This window comes from Gopherus flavomarginatus, chromosome 5 (assembly GCF_025201925.1).
Source record: "Gopherus flavomarginatus isolate rGopFla2 chromosome 5, rGopFla2.mat.asm, whole genome shotgun sequence".
Lineage (NCBI taxonomy): Eukaryota > Metazoa > Chordata > Testudines > Testudinidae > Gopherus > Gopherus flavomarginatus.
Genome location: NC_066621.1, coordinates 109,931,103 through 109,949,096, shown reverse-complemented (window position 1 = coordinate 109,949,096; position 17,994 = coordinate 109,931,103). Strand labels below are relative to the sequence as shown.

At 37.8% G+C, this 17,994-nt stretch overlaps 1 protein-coding gene across 3 annotated transcripts in view; it reads right to left on the bottom strand.

Annotated features, from left to right (window-relative positions):
* Nucleotides 1–957: 957 nt before the first annotated feature.
* SCFD1 (sec1 family domain containing 1) overlaps nt 958–17,994 on the bottom strand; it is a 152,781-nt gene continuing 135,744 nt past the window's right edge. For 2 of the 3 annotated variants that reach the window (XM_050953890.1, XM_050953891.1), the window contains exons 22-25: nt 17,918–17,951; nt 16,377–16,442; nt 7,609–7,677; nt 958–6,125 (exon numbers count right to left, since the gene is read on the bottom strand). In XM_050953890.1, coding sequence (XP_050809847.1) covers nt 6,102–6,125; nt 7,609–7,677; nt 16,377–16,442; nt 17,918–17,951 — 193 coding nt within the window. In that variant the 3' untranslated portion in view covers nt 958–6,101. The remainder of the gene's footprint in view (nt 6,126–7,608; nt 7,678–16,376; nt 16,443–17,917; nt 17,952–17,994) is intronic. The other variant, XR_007774508.1, reaches the window with a different exon arrangement.

The window sequence follows — 17,994 nt, the reverse complement described above, 5'->3', positions numbered from 1 at the left end:
GCAACTATTTCTCTCTCTCTCTCTCTCTCTCTCTCTCTCTCTCTTTTAAATAAGTATCTCACAGAACTTGACTCTTCTTTAGCAAGAGTAAGATACTTACTTCTTTAGTAAGACAGCAGCAGCAACTATGTGGGAAGTGCTAAAAAGGAAGCTGAGCAAGAAGGTAAGACAGTGATCTACCATCTACTGAGCCTCAGCTGCCACTCGGCATCAGTATAACTAGCAGCATCAGAAGTGCTGAGTTACTTGGTTTCAAGTCTCAAGATCTGATCCACACATGGCCCAAATCTGTCTTTCACAGAAAGAGCTTTCTCTTAACCTCAATAGCCCTTAGAATAATGGAGGAGACAGTCCTGCTCAAGATTTCCCTGCATGTTCCCTTGCATCCTTTTTCTACTACTGATCTCTTTTGGAGATGGGCCACTTAACAGGAACATGTAATAGTCCGATGATGGTAGAAACGACCAATAAATGCTTTAGAAATTTTCACAAAGAGATGCCCCAGTGAAATACAGTAGAATCTCAGTATTACGAACACTAGTTACAAACTGACCAGACCTGTGGAACTGGAAGTACACAATCAGGCAGCAGCAGACACGAAAACAAACAAAAAGCAAACACAGTACAGTACTGTGTTAAAAGTAAACTACAAAAAAAATAAGGGAAAGTTAAAAAAAGATTTGACAAGGTAAGGAAACTGTCTGTACTTGTTTCATTTAAATTAAGATTGTTAAAAGCTGCATTTTTGTCTGCATAGTAAAGATTGAAAGTCAATGTTCAGTTGTAAACTTTTGAAAGAACCACAACATTTTGTTCAGAGTTGTGAACATTTCAGAGTTAAGGAACACCCTCCATTCCCAATGTGTTTGCAATTCTGAGACTCTACTGTACTTTGTTTTGATGTTGACACAAAATATAAGGTGTAGAATGTATCAAACAAGAAAACCAAACTCTGTGTGCTGGGGAGGAACCATAAATTTATTTAGAAATATATTAAAGCTTTATTTAATAAAAAAACATATGCACTGCTCAAGTAGCAAATGACGAAGTACCTACAGCAAAGCTTTAAGGTGCCTCTGGATGCTTGGAAGATAGCAAATTTACTGAGTATTTGACAGTGTGTCCCATGTCTAAAGATTTAAACATTCTCCCTTTTTGAAACTTTTTTTATTTTTTTTTTAACGAGGGAAACAAGTTAAGAAGAGAACAAATGACACAACAATAAGATCTCCTATATGGTTGATTTCTATTAATCCCAGAGAGCAACCAAAGAGAAATCAGAATTTGTAAGGCTGCATAGAGATGAAAAGGTATTAGAGCAGTGGATGTAACAAGTGGAACCACAACTATAATGCTTTATACAGTACTAGTCACTATACTCTGGGCAGGACTTCACTAAAATTGAAGAGGCGTAGCAGAGGTTAATCAGACTCAATTCGGCCTGCAAAAAGGGGTGGTAATTATAAGGAATGGTAAATTTGGCTGCAAAAGCTTGCTTAACTTGGTTCTGCATAATTTAGAAAAACATGACAATGTGAATCATAACTCCAGAACATGTGAAATGGAACTAAATCTGCCTAAACTGTGGTTTAAATATTGAACAAACTTGGAAATCAGTAAGAAAAATCACCTGGCATATATTAAATTGAAAACAGTCCTAAACAGATAAAAGCCCATACATTTGAAGCTGAACCCAAGCAAAAAGCAGAGTTTCTGCTGCTTGACAATGGAAGGCATTTTGCAGAGTTTGCAGCCATGGTGCAGTGTCCTTTGGTTGAAGATACACACCCATAACTGGTCAGTTCAGTCCATAGTTTAGAAGTGTTCCTGGATTCCTTGCTGATGTCAAGTGCTCACATAGCAGCATCCATGGATAATGCTCTTTGCCAACCACAGATGGTAAGGAGGCTCTGTCCCAGTCTGGCAGACAATCCAGGCTCAATTATACATGCCTTTGTCACTTCCTGGTTTGAACACAACCACATCTACTTCTGCATGAAGCTCTCAGCCATCAGGACACTCCAATTACCGTAGAATGCAGAAGCACATATCCTCAGCAATCTGTGCTACAGTGAGCACAAGTTATCCACTGCTCATTACACTTCTTCCTATAGAATAGTGTGTTAATTCAAGATGTTGGTCCTTTTTTCCCCAAGGGACTCAATGACTTGGGCCCAGGATTTCTAAGAAATTGCTATAAGAGTTGTGCTGAAGTATGTGGTCAACAACATTGCTTCTCAAGCACTCAGAAGCAGTTCACGACAAGGGCAAAGCTCACTTGTGCAGCAAATGGAGCTCTCTCATAGGCTGGCCCAAGATTCTGGAACAAACTCCCACAGGAATGAAGAACCACCTCAACACTCACTCTCTTCCATTCCAAGTGCCAGATGTACTACTTTGACCTCATTTTCACTAATATAAACACATAGCAGAGTATAATTTATTAAAAACAAACGTGCACATGCAATTTCCCCACTGTGTAGAGAGTAAGAGCAAGGATGAGATACACATAACAGATGTTAGTCATGTTGCTTTATGCACTACTGGTGCTCAGATACTATAGGGACGAGGTTAGTGTAAGAACTGGACTGAAATATGATTTTTTTTGAAGATGGGAAGTGCCAGTAGTTACAGGTACTAGACAAATTGCTGAGCTGAGATAATGAAAGAGTGCATATGTTCAATGGCTATTAGCCAGGGATGGGAAGGAATGGTGTCCCTAGCCTCTGTTTGCCAGAAGTTGGGAATGAGCGACAGGGGATGGATCACTTGATAACCTGTTCTTTCCCTCTGGGGCACTTGACACTGTTGGAAGACAGGATACTGGGCTAGATGGACCTTTGGTCTGACCCAGTAGGGCCATTCTCATGTTATGTTCTTATGATGATTTTTATTTCCAATATTTCCTATGGATAAAATGGCACTAAAATGCATTTGTTTTCTTGTATTACTTTGTATTCATGTTTTAAGGAGTAGATGAAATGCAATACTTGTGTGGGGATGTCTAAGAATTCACTGGTATCACAGAAGGATTTCCCTTTGAACAAAATTGATATTACAAAAGAAAAAATTCCAACCATTAAAGCAACAAATCACAGAATCTCAGAGTTCTTAAATAAAATTATAAAAATGCATGTGCACACACATACCACACATGTGAAATAGTTGCCTCCCTTCCCCAAAGAATTCGACCATTTCAGGAAGTAGAACCTCTCTTTTCGTATGTTGTGTAATTATTTAAGTGGAAGAAATTTACTCCTCTCAAACGGTACTGATTTGATAGGGCAGGCTGAGAGTTACCTCCTGTAGAGAGATACTATTTTGGGGAAGTGACAATATTAATCCAGCCATTACAAGGCTGCTTTAATTAAGAAACTCCCCTGTGTACTCTGTGGCTAAGTCTACCTGAGAAATTAGCATTTAAAAAAAATCCCCATAACCAGTATCCACCATAAAGTGCTACAGTTATAATGTATTTTAATTTTAGACTTACAAAGCAGTAAGAGCTGTATTGTGATTTTGTTTTAGCGCTCACGAAGAAGTTACATTTTAAACGGTTTCTGTTACAATACCCAATTAAAACAGTTACACATTTAATGATCATGCAAAAAAGATAAATGTGAGTTAAGGGGACCACGGATTCCGCCAGTTTCATGCTGAAATTTTGACAGGGCAGGCAGATGAATGAGCAGGTTAACAGCTGTAAAATTTTTCAGAACCTTAAACAGCCAAATGAACTGTAATGAAGGCTTCTGAAAAACTGATTCAGGTTCTGTAGTTTCCACATCGGAGTGTTGCTCCTTTAGGATTTCTGAAAGCATGTGCCACACCGCATCCTTCTCATATTTTGGAAAGCACTTCAGATTCTTAAACCTTGGATCAGGTGCTGTAGTTATCTTTAGAAATCTCACATTGGTACCTTTGCATTTTGTCAAATCTGCAGTGAAGGTGTTCTTAAAACAAACAACATATTCTGGGTCATCATCTGAGACTGCAGTAACATGAAATACATGGCAGACTGTGGGTAAAACAGAGCGAGACACACACAATTCTCCCCCACGGAGTTCAGTTACAAATTTAAAACATATATATTTTTTTAAATTAGTGTCATCAGCATGGAAGCATGTCCTCTGGAATGGTGGCAGAGGCATGAAGGGAAATACAAACGTTTAGCACATCTGGCATGTAAATACTTTGCAATGCCGGCTACAAAATTGCCACTCGAATGCCTGTTTTCATTTTCAGGTGACATTGTAAATTTGAAGTGGGCAGCATTATGTCCTGTAAACGTAAACAAATTTGTTTGTCTTAGCGAATGGCCGAATAAGTAGTAGGACTGAGTCGACTTGTAGGCCCTGAAGTTTTACATTGTTTTGTTCTGGAGTGCAGTTATGTAACAAAAAAAACCCTATATTTGTAAATTGCATTTTCACAAAAAAGAATGCACTACAGTACTTGTGTGAGGTGAACTGAAAAATACTACTTCTTTTATCATTTTTGCAGTGCAAATATTTGTAATCAAATATAATATAAAATGAGCCCTGTACATTTTGTATTGTTATAATTGAAATCAGTATATTTGAAAATGTAGAAAATTATCCACAAATATTTAATAAATTTTAATTGGTACTCTATTGTTTAACAGTGCAATTAATACTGATTATTTTTTTTAAACCGTGATTAATTTTTTTGAGTTAATTGCCTGACTTAACTGCAATTAATCGACAGCCCTATTTTTTATACAAGGCACAATTAGCCAGCAGAACCCTTTGGTACAAAATGTTGAGTCTAAAATAAAAAAATAACTAGGTATTTATGTGGATGACAAGAATATCTGAAATTATAAGAAGAAATATTAGTTTTGGACATTCACATATTTCAATGTTCAAGCTGATCTCTACCACAAGTAAGGAACACAAACTTTCCCTGAGGTTCATGCCATAACCATTTTCTGAAGAGTTTGTTCCACCTTCTTCTGAAATATCTGGTTCAGGCCACTGTAGGAGAGGGGATGGTAGTCGAGATGGATAACCAGGGCCGGCTCTACAGTTTTCGCCGCCCCAAGCAGCGCATGAATTGCCACCGCAGATGGCGGGGGCCGTCCGTGTGCCCTTAGAGTGGCAGGTGCATTTCCACGGTGGCGGCAATTCGGAGGCAGCTTCTATGTTTAGCTGAAGCTGCTGCGGACAGCTAAACATAGAAGCTGCTGCTGAACTGCTGCCACCGCGGAAACGCGAGAGCTGCCCTAAGGGCGCACGGACTCTCCCCGCTGTCCGTGGCAGCAATTCGGCGTGCTGCTTGGGGGCAAAACAACAGGGACTGCCGCCCCTTGCAGAATGCTGCCCCAAGCACCAGCTTGGAACGCTGGTGTCTGGAGCAGGCCCTGTGGACAACTGATCTGACTCACTATGGCAATTCTTATGTTCTTATGAAATGCTTAAAACATTGATCATTTATAGCTGGTTCTGAAAAATTAGTTTGGGTTCTACAAAACATATCCATGAGGTTCTTATTATTTTTGCTATTTCCCAGTCTTGTGACATTGTTACTGGAATTTTCCCCCGATAAACATACAGGCCTAAAAATGCAGTTTTGTCTTCTTCCATTTTCTAACATAAATTTAGATGGTCTGGCTTTCAACAGAACATATTTCTTCAAGTTAAGCAATTTTCTCTTAATTTTTGTTTAAAACGATTGCATCAGTTACTGTAACAAGAACTAAGGGATACATATGGTACCCGATAAATGCTATTATCTGCATGTAGGCCTTGCACATACTACACTTTCTATTGCACTCAAGTCCCAGACATACCATAATTACACATATTTGCAATCTAAAAATGTAAAATGCACCAACCACAGAAATGTTACAGCAGACAGAATATAGATTAAGTTTTATTTTCTGAAATGTTATTCTGTTATTCATATACACTATGTTAAGTACAGGTCCTTCCTTCAAAATTATCAGATTAATGGAACGGTTTAAGTTTTAACGTTATAACAAGGTTATAGATAGGAGGGTGTCATCTGAGTGTTGTCATGATCTTTTTCTTCACACTTCCAAATTGCCAGGTTGTTTCAAATAATGGTGTTTTTCAGTCCTATTTCTCCCCAAGTTGGGACAGCTAAATACAAAGAGGAGAGAAAAAAATCACATTGTCAGTATTATTTTTTAGCCCAATAATTCAGTTTAAAGAGCAAACTTCTTGTTTTTTTTACAATATTTGGTTACTATTTACAAATAAAAGAATGCTAGTTAAGAGAAAAACGTAAGGTATAAAAGCATTGGTTTATTTCGTCCTGAAAGTACAGTAAAAATGAACAGCTCTGGAATGTCTACTAAACAAAGCCAATCTTCCATAAAAAGAAAAATCTATAGCCACACAGTTGAGTACAGAGCTGTCGGCTTAATAGTGTACACTAAGGACTCTCATCCCTACGAAGTAAGAATGTGCTTAGTTCTGTGAGATGTATTTAAATACCAATTGATTTGCTTTATCTACCATGAAATGACTAACAAAGGAAGAAATATAGGTGATGAGAGGCACTTCAGTGCTACGAAATGCTCAACAGTGTCAACTAGGCTGAGCAGCTGTATATCGTTGGAAAGGAGTGTGGAGAAATTGATATTACTGTTAATTACATCTCACTGTCATTTAAGGGCTTATTCCAAAAGGTATGGGGGACCTGCAACTCCTACTGCAGTTCACGGGTGTAGCACTCTCAAGGTCAGGCACTTAGGCCATGTCTACAGTTACTGGGGATCGATCCTGCTGCAATTGATGCAGTGGGGGTCAATTTAACAGGTCTAGTAAAGGCCCGCTAAATCGACTGCAGATCACTCTTTGGTCAACTCTGTATTCCACCGGATGGAGAAGAGTAAAGTAAGCTGATGGAAGAGCGTCTCCTGTCAGTGCAGCACAGGGTAGACACCGCGGTAAAACGACCTAGGCTATGTTGACTCCAGTTACGTTATTCATGTAGCAGGAGTAGTGTAACTTAGGTTGACTTACCTTGGTAGTATAGACAGAGCCTAAATGTGAAAAGCTTAAGCCAAAGCTTTCAAAACAATGTCAGATGGAGGTGTTTACCCTGCTGGGGTATTTCAACAGCTAATATGGATTGACATGTGAATTTGGAGGAGTTCTGTGAAATCAATCCATCTTCTCTATAACAGTTTATGTTACTTGGAGACATTTAATTAAAGCATACTTGATTGCAAACCATATTCATCTGTTACAAGTGCACTTGCTAAATACCCATTTACAACTCAGGTTTCTTAAATTTTGTTAGCAGCAAAGAATTCTGTGGCACCTTATAGACTAACAGAGGTATTGGAGCATGAGCCTTCGTGGGTGAATACCCACTTCGTTGGATGCATGACAAGGTGCCACAGAACTCTTTGCTGCTTTTACAGATTCAGATTAACACGAACATTTTATGAGAATCTTTTTTTTAACTTTTACCAGTTGATCTTTATTTCAATTTGCATTAAAGTGTTTAAAATAGTTCAATTTCTACAACCGAATCCAATAAAGTCAGCTATGAGATATTAAGGCAATTAACTCAAAGTATTGAAAGTTTAAAATGATATTAGTGGTAACTTACCTGTTTTATAAACTGTGCAGCATTGAAAAGTTCACTGCAGCCATATAAGACATGTTTGCCTTGTTTGCCCTGTGAAAAGAAAAGATAAGGAGAGATCAGTTTTAATAAAACAACAATGTGGGTGATTAACTAGTTGTGTACAAAACAATAACTTTAGCAGTCAGAGATCATGTGAGGAACTTGTTCTTCTAGTATAAAAACTATGTTGCTGATCAAGGTAGGAAAAGTAAATGCCTCACAAGAAAATAAAACAATGTTGATTAAGTGGAAGAAATCGGGAAATAATGGGACAAAGTCAGAAAACAGTGAAAAATGAGGCATTCTTCACACACGTAGATCAATTAAATAGAGGGCTTGTCTACTGGTAAATTAATTTGGGTTAACGTAGGGTGTGAATTTAAAGCAGAAGAGATATTTTGCAATAACTTCCTGTCTAGATCTTATTCTGGAATAAGAGGGCCTTATTCTGAATTAGGTTTTATCTACATAGGTCTTAAAAGGTGTAAATTTAAGAATTAAAGTAATCCAAATTAAGGCCATTTTAATTCTGAATAAGAGCACAGTCATGGGGGTTAATGAAATTTAACTTTAAAAGTTAATTTTATTAATTTTCCTTAGTGTTCCTATGTAGACAAGCCCTAAAATGAATCCACTTTCAAAATGGACTAAGCAAAATTGGTATAAAGCCTTCTTATTCTGGAATAAGAACATCCACACAGGGAACTAATCAGAACTAATTAATCAGGACCAGCTTCCCATACAGACGAGCTCAGAATCTAATTGTCAGTCCTTTGTTACAACTTTTAAAAGGATATAAAATCTCCATCTGAAGGGCTTCCTCCTGAGCTCCCACAGAAAAGCCATACATCCTTGTTTTATAATATAAGGCATTGTTATAAGAATGGTAGTGTCATAAACAGATGGTTAAGGGTTAATGCCTCTTTTACCTGTAAAGGGTTAAAAAGTTCACCTAGCCTAGCTAACACCTGACCAGAGGAACCAATGAGGGAACAAGATGTTTCAAAAGGAAGGAGGGAAGTTTTTCCTTTGTTTAGAGTTTCAGTTTCAGCTGGAGTGAAAAAGATCAAGGAACCAGCCTCTTATCAGAGTAGTAAGTTTTAGAAAGGAATAAATAGGTTTATGTTTATTTCTTTGTAACTGTCTTATGTAATTAGAGGTAGAATCAAATTGGGTATTTTTTGTGTAACTAAATTTGTGTCCAGAAGAACATCCTCTTTATTTTGAATCTGTTGTCTGTGAGAGTAGCTGGTATGCTACTCTCTCTCAGAGGGTTTTCTTTTACCTTTCTTTTCTTTAATTAAAAGCCTTTTTCTTAATACCTGATTGATTTTTCCTTGTTTTAAGATCCAAGAGATTGGATCTGGACTCGCCAGGGAATTGGTGAAGGGGTCTCTCCAGGCTACCCTGGGAGGGGAAGGTTTTTGGGGGAAGGGAGTGATCCAGACACTGAAAATTCTGGATGGTGGCAGTGATATCAGATCTAAGCTAGTAATTAAGCTCAGAAGTCTCCATGCAGATCCCCACATCTGTACCCTAAAGTTCAGAGTGGGGAAGGACCCTTGACAGGTAGCAATGCATTATTATTTGTATTACAGTAAAGCCTAAACCCCCCAATCTACAGCCCATTGCATGACAGGGAAAAGCCTAATACAACAGTACATTGACGATAAAGTCCCTTACCCAAAAACAGAGGTATCACATTCATGCCAATCTACTATACTACTACTTGCTCATTTAAATACAGTAACTTTGGATAAAACATTCAATTTGCAGTGACTATAAATTGTTTTTGTTCCAGCAACATTTTCCTAATAGTTTCTAAGGCTGAAAAATCATCCTGATTCTTTCATCTCCAAAATGCAGTATAAGATGTACACGAAATATAGAAACAATGAGAAAATATTTCCAGTATTAAACTGTTAACCAAATCCCTTCAAAAAGTAGACCCACAAGTGCACATTTGAGATCCTCCAGTACTTTCAAATAACTGTGTTGATGTTATTTTGCTTTTTCTCACTTTATAATCTGCTTACAGTGATGAGGAAGAGGGGTTTACCTCATCATGTTGTCTCCCACCTATGAAAACACTGGCTGTTGGAACTAAGAGTGGTCTGCCAAACCTTAGGGAGGAGGCAGCCTGCCAGCTTGCTAAAACATTTTATCTTTTTTTTAAAGACAGGGAGATAAACTACGTCTTCCAAAGAAAGTTAATTAGTTAAAGACACTGGGCATTCAATGTGTATTTGCATGTTTGCAAAAAGAAATCTTTTCCCTTGGGGCACTGCAAGTCTTCTAGTAATGAAGATAATGGAATGAAGAACTTTTTAAACTCTTGTAATTAGCTGAAATATAGTTCATTACTGTGATCACTGACATTGTCATCAAATATATTGCTATTTGAAAGCTGTTTGGTGGCTTTTTTGAGATGAGTTTGGGTTTCAGTGCAGTCCCTTACAGACATGCCCACATCGTAAACATTTCCAAAAAGGGTATTCTTACCAAAGATTAATAGCTCTGGAGAACTGATTACTCCAGACAGTCTCTAAGAAGGAAGAGTTGTGGATCACTGGTGAAGCACTGCAAGGAAATTTGCAAGGCTTCTACCCTGTGTTGTTTCCATTCCGCTCAAGACCTGTGAGTTTAGTGCTATTGATCTAACTTTCAAAAAGAAACGGCTACTTGTAACCACAGTTCTTTGAGATGTGATGTAGACTTGTATTCCAAGTAGATGTGTGCATGCACCAGTCTTTTGCCTAGCAGTACCCGTAGAAGGGTGGCGCTCATGCCCATAGCACCTTCCTTGGCTATAAGAGGTGGAGCCACCCTGACACTCCCCCCTCAGTTCCTTTGCACCGAATATCCAGAGTCTACCTAAGCAAGGATTGTAGGACTCCTCTTCTGATGTTAGCGTCTGTTCTGGAAGAAGCAGTGATTGCATAATGGTCCATTAATGTGTGTACAGACAACCACATGGCTGCACTACAAATGTCCAATATGGAAATACCATTAAGGAAGGCCATTGATATTGCTTCTGCTCTCATCAAATGCATCCGTATGTGCTGAGGAGGCACAGCCAACGCCATCTCATATGTACACCTAATGCAAAACGTTGTCCATCTAGTGATGGTCTGCGCAGAGACCAATTGTCCCTTCATGCAGTCTGAATATGATATGAATAGACGAGGCAAAACACACAACTTTTCAGTCCTGTTCAGACAGCATCGAACATCTAGTGTGTGGAGGTGTTGCTCCTCCCGGGAGGAATGCGGCTTGGGGAAAAATACAGGTAAATACATGACTTGGTTCAGGTGAAACTGAGACACCACCTTGGATACAAACTTTGGTGTGGCCGAAGCATCACCTTGGTCCTGGAGAACTGCCCAGCCATCAGGACCTACAACTCTTATACCCTCCTGGCACAGGTAATACCTATCAAGAATGCAGTCTTTTGAAACAAGAGGGGCAGCAGGCAGGAAGCAAGGGGCTCAAATGGAGGCCCCATTATAGCCGCTAAAACCATGTTCAAGTCGCACAAAGGGGCCACCTTTCTGACTGGAGTATGCAGGCGGAGGAGACTTCTCAAGAATTTTGTTTTGAGAAAACAGATTTCCCTTGGATAGGGGGATGAAATGCCGATATTTGGCCTGATTCCTGAAGGTGCTACAGGAAGCCTCTATCAGATGGGACTGATGGGCCAAGGACCATGCAGAAAACCTCTTCCACTTTGCCCTGTAGGTCATTCTAATGGAAGGTCTCCTGCTGTTAAGTAGGACCTGTTGGACAGCCTTCCAAAAAACATCGTTCTTCCTCTCTAAGCCATGCAGCAGCCACGCCACAAAGTGCAGAGAGCTGATCACTGGAGCAGGGTGCAGCCATGATCCTGTGTGAGGAGGTCGGGCTATAAATATGTGAGGTTGTAACAGCCACACAGAGCTCTGACTATACCTGAAGCCAGTAAAAAGGAACTGAGGGGGGTCGGGGCAACACTGCCAGGCTACAGGCATGAGGTGTGAGTATCTCCCTTCTTTGGGTCCTGCTGGACAAAAGGCTCCAGTGTGCAAACATCTACTTGGAATACATGTCTGCATTTAGCTGAAGAAGAACATCAAAGCACACTTGTTTAAAATTAGGGTTGTCATGCTGCCAGTGGTGCCTCAGTCCTGGGTTTGGGACATCAACATTTCTTCCGTGCTGATGAGTTCTGATTCTATAAATATTAGACTGAGGTATCAATGAATAAATCAGACAGAAGATTAGAAAAAGAAAGTCTTAGAGAATAATACTTCCATTTACATACACAATTTGGAATGACTGGAAAGAAAAATGGTTTTTATACAGGATTTGAATAGGAGTCTAACAAAATATTAGGGTCAAAATCTTCAAAACTGTGAAGGCAAGTGTGACTATTTGCGGTCTAATTTGCATAGACACTAAACTGATTGCGTAACTTCATTTGTTTTGCATTCAGAGCACCTTAAATAAGACATGTACACACATGGGTAATTGTGCAAGAGCATTATGGAAAAATTACTCCTAATTTTGTTCAAATATTGCTTGAGTCTGGCTGCAGTTCTTTAAATACACAAAATGTATTTAGCAATGCAGTATCTGTCTGAATGAACATACAGTAAAGCTAATCAGAACATTTTCAGTAAAATAAATTTTTGTCATATTGTATGCTGACCTATCAAAGCTTAGATTTTTCACACAGACAGTTTTGATGAAGTTTTTGTTGTAAAGGTTGAGAGAGAGAGAGAGAGTCATTCTAGCCTCATGTTTAGGGTACTAGCCTGGGATATGGAAGACCCTGGTTCAAAGTCCCTGCTCTGTCTGATTAATCTAGGATGAAAAAACCCTGAACCAGGGAGGTACAGGGACTTAAACCTGTGACTCTCACATCCCAGGCCAGTGCACTACATCCACACCGTACCAAACAGCTCAGATTTTTGACTGGGAAATGAACATTTGGACAATTTTGCTTTTTCAAAAACAAACACAAAGCTTTGTTTTCATTCCAATGCAGAATGAACCATTTCAAAACCTCCAAAGTTGCCATGAAACAGAACTGTCATCCTTCAGCTCTCCAACACATACATTTTTAAAAAATATATCATTTTAAATAAAACATTAAGCTTATTTTAAAAAAGTTAACCATAGTGGTTTAATAATCAAATATAAGATCAAAGTACTTAATTTAAAATCCAGTACTTGGTTGAGACATTCAAATCAAGATTTTATAGCCAAACAATTATTGGAGATGTATTTCAAGCTGTATAAAATAACTTAACTGATTTTCAGATTAAATTCCAAGTTCATTATGGGGATCAAACAAAATCTAAATGTAAAGTCATATGGAAAACTACACTGGGTCTAAAGCTTCTGTGATACAGCATACTACTTGACAGAGGTAAGGATTTAGACTTAATGCCATTCAGTCTTGTAAACAGGGATATAGTACCTTAAAATGGCTTTGAGTAAGAGTTTTATTACTAATACCCAACACACAAAATTTTATCTTTTAAATAGATCATCAAGACAAGATCTGCAGAACCTATGACCAGAAAGTTTTACAACAGAAAACACAAGTTTTTTTATGATGTTGAAAAAGATGCTAGGAAAAAAGCTGTGTTTATGCCAATTAACCTTATGCAACCTTTTCTTCCATTTCCATATATGCATCAGATTACTGTGATTCTCCTTAAGCCCTGAGGGTTGATTTTAACCTTCTTTTGAAGCTTAGTTAATGCTGCTACAGGCAAATCAGAACATGAGCGAGGTAAAACTACCCTTTCCTCAGAGATGAACAATCCTTGTCTGGCTATGCTGGAAGGAGGACAGGAGATATAATTGTGATTTAATTCAGTGACTCTCAATCTTTCCAGACTACCATACCCCTCCAGGAGTCTGATTTGTCTTGCACACAAATGTTTGAGAACCACTGGTTTAATTAGTCCACAACTTTATTCCTACATGTCTGGGAGTACTCGACAGATACATGTGTACAGTGCAGGTAATTCCAAAATAAATTACATATACTAAGGATGAGGGAACTCCTGTCAGCCCTCCCTTTTTACTCATCCTGGTGCACAGCTAACGTGCTGCTTGGACTTTGCCAGTCCTCCCCCCCCCAGTAAGGATTAAGGGAGGCTGTAAATGGGGGTGGGTTGGCTCTCTGCTGTACCAGTCATGGGAGGCCTGAACCCCATTTCCACTCCTTTAAAGAATACCTCCCTAAATCCTTTACTAATTCATTTTATCTGATCATTGTATCCCTTCCCTACAGAATAACTGCACTGGGGTGTACAGGATCTGTGGATTGATATACCAGCTGTGTATCTCTAAGAATCTACTCTACCTTTCAAGATTGCTGATTGCTCTTTAACACGTTATCATTTGATAACCATATAGAATAGTGTCTCGAAGTATCTGTGGTGATCTTCACTTGATGGGTTCCCACTTACTGCTTTAAACTGAAGTGTCTAAAACGAAGTTTCTGCCAGCAGCCCAATCCTCTCACCAGAGTGACTTAAGCAAGGTTTGAAAGAAGCGATCTCTCAGGGAAGCAACTGCTCCCAAATCCCTCTAATGATTGGCAGTAGTAGTTGGCCTGGCAGTTTTGGTATTAGCTGGGCTTCAGCAATCAGCTAAGAGGAAAATAAATAGTTTATTTTCTTTAAAAGCCATCAGAGAAAAACCCCTAGTTGTAGCGCCTCCTCCCCTTGATTTGAAGTAAGTAGAAATGTATAGGAGAATCTCAGCTTTTATTTGAAAACTAGTTTCTAGCTTCTTTTTGAGAACACAGCCTTGAACACAATGTATTGGTAAACTAATCACTATGGTGCTCTAGTATCAGAGGGTAGCCGTGTTAGTCTGGATCTGTAAAAGCAGCAAAGAATCCTGTGGCACCTTATAGACTAACAGACGTTTTGGGGCATGAGCTTTCGTGGGTGAATACCCACTTCCTCAGATATGGTGCTCTAGTTCTGCAGAAAGTGACTGGGCTGAGTCCTAAAGATCTGCTTTGCCCATTCAAGACGTCTTATGTAAAATGAATCAGTTAAGTTTACATTATACCACAAAGAAGCACCTTGCTAACTTCCTGAAGGAGTCCAGGCTCTTCACTGCAAAGATGAAGTTAACCTCAGACAGCTTCATTTGCCATTTATTATAATTGTTGTTTATAGCATCCTGACATGCTTGTTAGTGCCTTCAAAATATTTCCTTTATTCACCTTATGTCTGTTTACCACCAACTAGTTCACCAAAGATTAGTTGTTCTGGTGTTTGTTTCTCAACAACTTGTGGGGCATGACTTGTTCAGTTGAGATGCACATTCAACAGCATTGCCTGTATTCCAGCAGTCAAACATGAACCAGTACTGTCAGAAATTTAAAAAAAAAAAAAAGTCTTTTCCAGCCTCAAGCAACCAAAAGCTAGTCCATGTCTTTGCAGCATATAGTACAGATGGAAAGCACTACTATACTATACAGTTTGTTCTTTGGCAAAGCCAAATGTCATGTTGCTTGCACACAAACAATCATACAAACAATCCAATAAAGCTTACTAGGTAAATGACTTCAATATGTTTTTTAGTGAAGATTCTTCCAAGGTGGGTAAATGTCACCATGCTTACTGCTATACTGTTAATTCTGATGTGTGTTTCAAAAGCCTGTTTGGTGTTTGCAATATATTCAGCATTTGAAACATTAACTCTCACACCAAAATGAAACTGTTGTAAAACAAGATGCCATTATCTGCCAGCCTGCTCTGAGTAGACTACAAGTGCAGAGTCATGCACAAAGAGCAGTTGGCTAATAAGAGCTTTTGATGCATGCAGATTAAAGTTACTGAAGAATATTCCTGAGTAGCATCTAATCTTTAATGACAGGTGGCGACAACTGCTTTATCTAACTTCTACCAATCAAAATTAATCAAACAAGGTTGTGAAATAGTATCAAATGCGATGGGGATTGGAGTACTCCAACCATATTATATGATTTCATATAATTCAGGGTCTTATACCGCAATCTTCATATTTCCTAGTGATTAGCAAAGCTGATAGTATCAAAGCTATTTGACAGGGCAGTACAGTTATGTATAAAGATCTCTGTTCCCTGGATGTTTCTGACAATTACTAGGCAGCAAATATTATTTTAGTAGTGATGTGTTGTAAATGAAAACTACACTGTGACTCAAAGCACCGATGATGATGATGTTCAACAGTCAGTTGAGAAGAACTCTTGACATTGCCTGTAGTGTATATTTGAGTAATTCCTCTACAATTACAGTTACTTTTCGAGTCTTTTTATCTGTAAAAAAAGTGATGAGGTCAACATTTTATCTAGAAAATACTTTTTCCTTGCTCCTGAACAGCGAAGAGAAATGAGGTTAATGGTCAATTCATCACATCTAAATTTACAGATTTCAATTTCTCTATTATGTAAAACATTATTCTAAGGTGAAACAATTTGGAATGTAGTATAGTAGTCTAACTCTCAGCTATATTGCAAGTTTTGTGGTAACAAAATTGCAGACAGAGCTAATATGCATTCACCATTTCAAGACCAAAACCCAAATTTGTTACTGATTTTTTTTTCTACATAATTTTTTCCAGGTTGTATATAAACATAAGCATTTCAGCTGAACTTAATATAACAAGTTCCTATGAGATTGAAAAGATAAGTTACATAGGCTACAATTAGTTGTAATCAGTTAACTATAGGATATAATTGGCAAAATGTACTTCACCTTAATATAGTCAACAAGATTTTGATATTCAATGTAGTTGCCTCCTCCAACTACAAAAACAATTGCCTAAAATACAAACACATAGAAGAAGAGATAATTAGAATATGCAGTCAAATTTCTATAGTATATGGAGTTTAATTAAAAAATGAGATGAAAACCAGTTTTATTAAACAGCAACTTTTTTCTAACATGGAGTTTTCAAAAGCGAACAAATAATGAAGCAACAAATAATTTGGGCCGCCTGTTAATCTTACAAACCTAATTCTACTTAAAGGATCTATTACTAAGGATAATACTTGAATTACCAATACTGCAATTATAATCATTTAGGGGACAGAAAACCACAGGCTTCAAACAAAACAGAGCTATAAAATTTTCCTTATCTAATTTAGCTTTTCAGAAGATTTTGACGTTTCAAATATTTCTTGATAGAAGAAAATGGAATACTTTGAATCTATGAGTTATTAATTTTACTGAGATAACCATTAGTGGAAGTATTTTTAATCATTGTTTTGGCACTGGTGGAAGGTTAAGAATTAAATTTGATAAAGATGCTCTGTCTTCTAACACTGCTATTACTATTAAGATATTTTAACTATTTTTTATTTTCTTTTAGATTCTCATTTAATATTAGAAGGTTTAATAATCTAACGACCATCGAAGAATAGCAACATTTTCTGGGGTATGTTCAAGAAAATTGTAAAGGGGATGACCTATTAGCTTTTTCCCCCCTATTCATGAACTATCCACAAACCGGTGGATTTTTACTAATTTGTTCCATGTTCAAAATTATTTGAATACTTTATGTGAACATATTTCAGCCTATAAGTTATTTGCAACATATTCACTGACTATTTGCTATTTATGATGTATGGTTACTCAAGTAACATGGTATTGTTTTTGGTCTCCAAGTGAATACAAACCAAAAGAGAAGGGAAACCAAAGACATATCAAGATGGCTGTGCAAGCATTTTCACCTCAAACCTTAGCATGATTGTGTTAAAATAAATACTCATGAGATTTTTGTTTTAGCAAACATCACTGTGAAAATAAAAAACCCACCACTTTCCACAAATGTTTGTGGAAAATGAATTAAAAAGGCAGCAAATGATTAAATACAATTTGAGTTGTTATTGGAACTGTTGCTTACAAATACTGCTTTGCAGTATCCAGCTATGTGTAAAGACTTATGGATGACTACATTTAGAGAGGCACTGTGTTCTAAAAGGACTAAGTATAGGACTGGGAGTTTAAAATTGCTGCATTCTGGTTATGGCTCTATCATTAAATCACTAATAATTACCTTGCAGGGGTATTGTAAGGAGTAGTTAATGCTTGTACAACCCTTTGAAGATGAAAGGAGCTCTCCAGCATAACTGCTAAGTATAATCAATAATGAATATAATTAGACTAGTGATTTTGCAAACAGAATCTCCCATTTTCTGAATTCACAACCATGAAATGACTGGAACTTTTAAAAATACTGATACTATAATACCTAGATCTGGATTTGGAAAAAGTATGATTTCTACATGACTTACCTCCTGGAATGGATTTTTGTTTCTTGGAACTGAGCTGTAATAAAAATGAACTGCATTATAAATGGAATAGTTAGGAT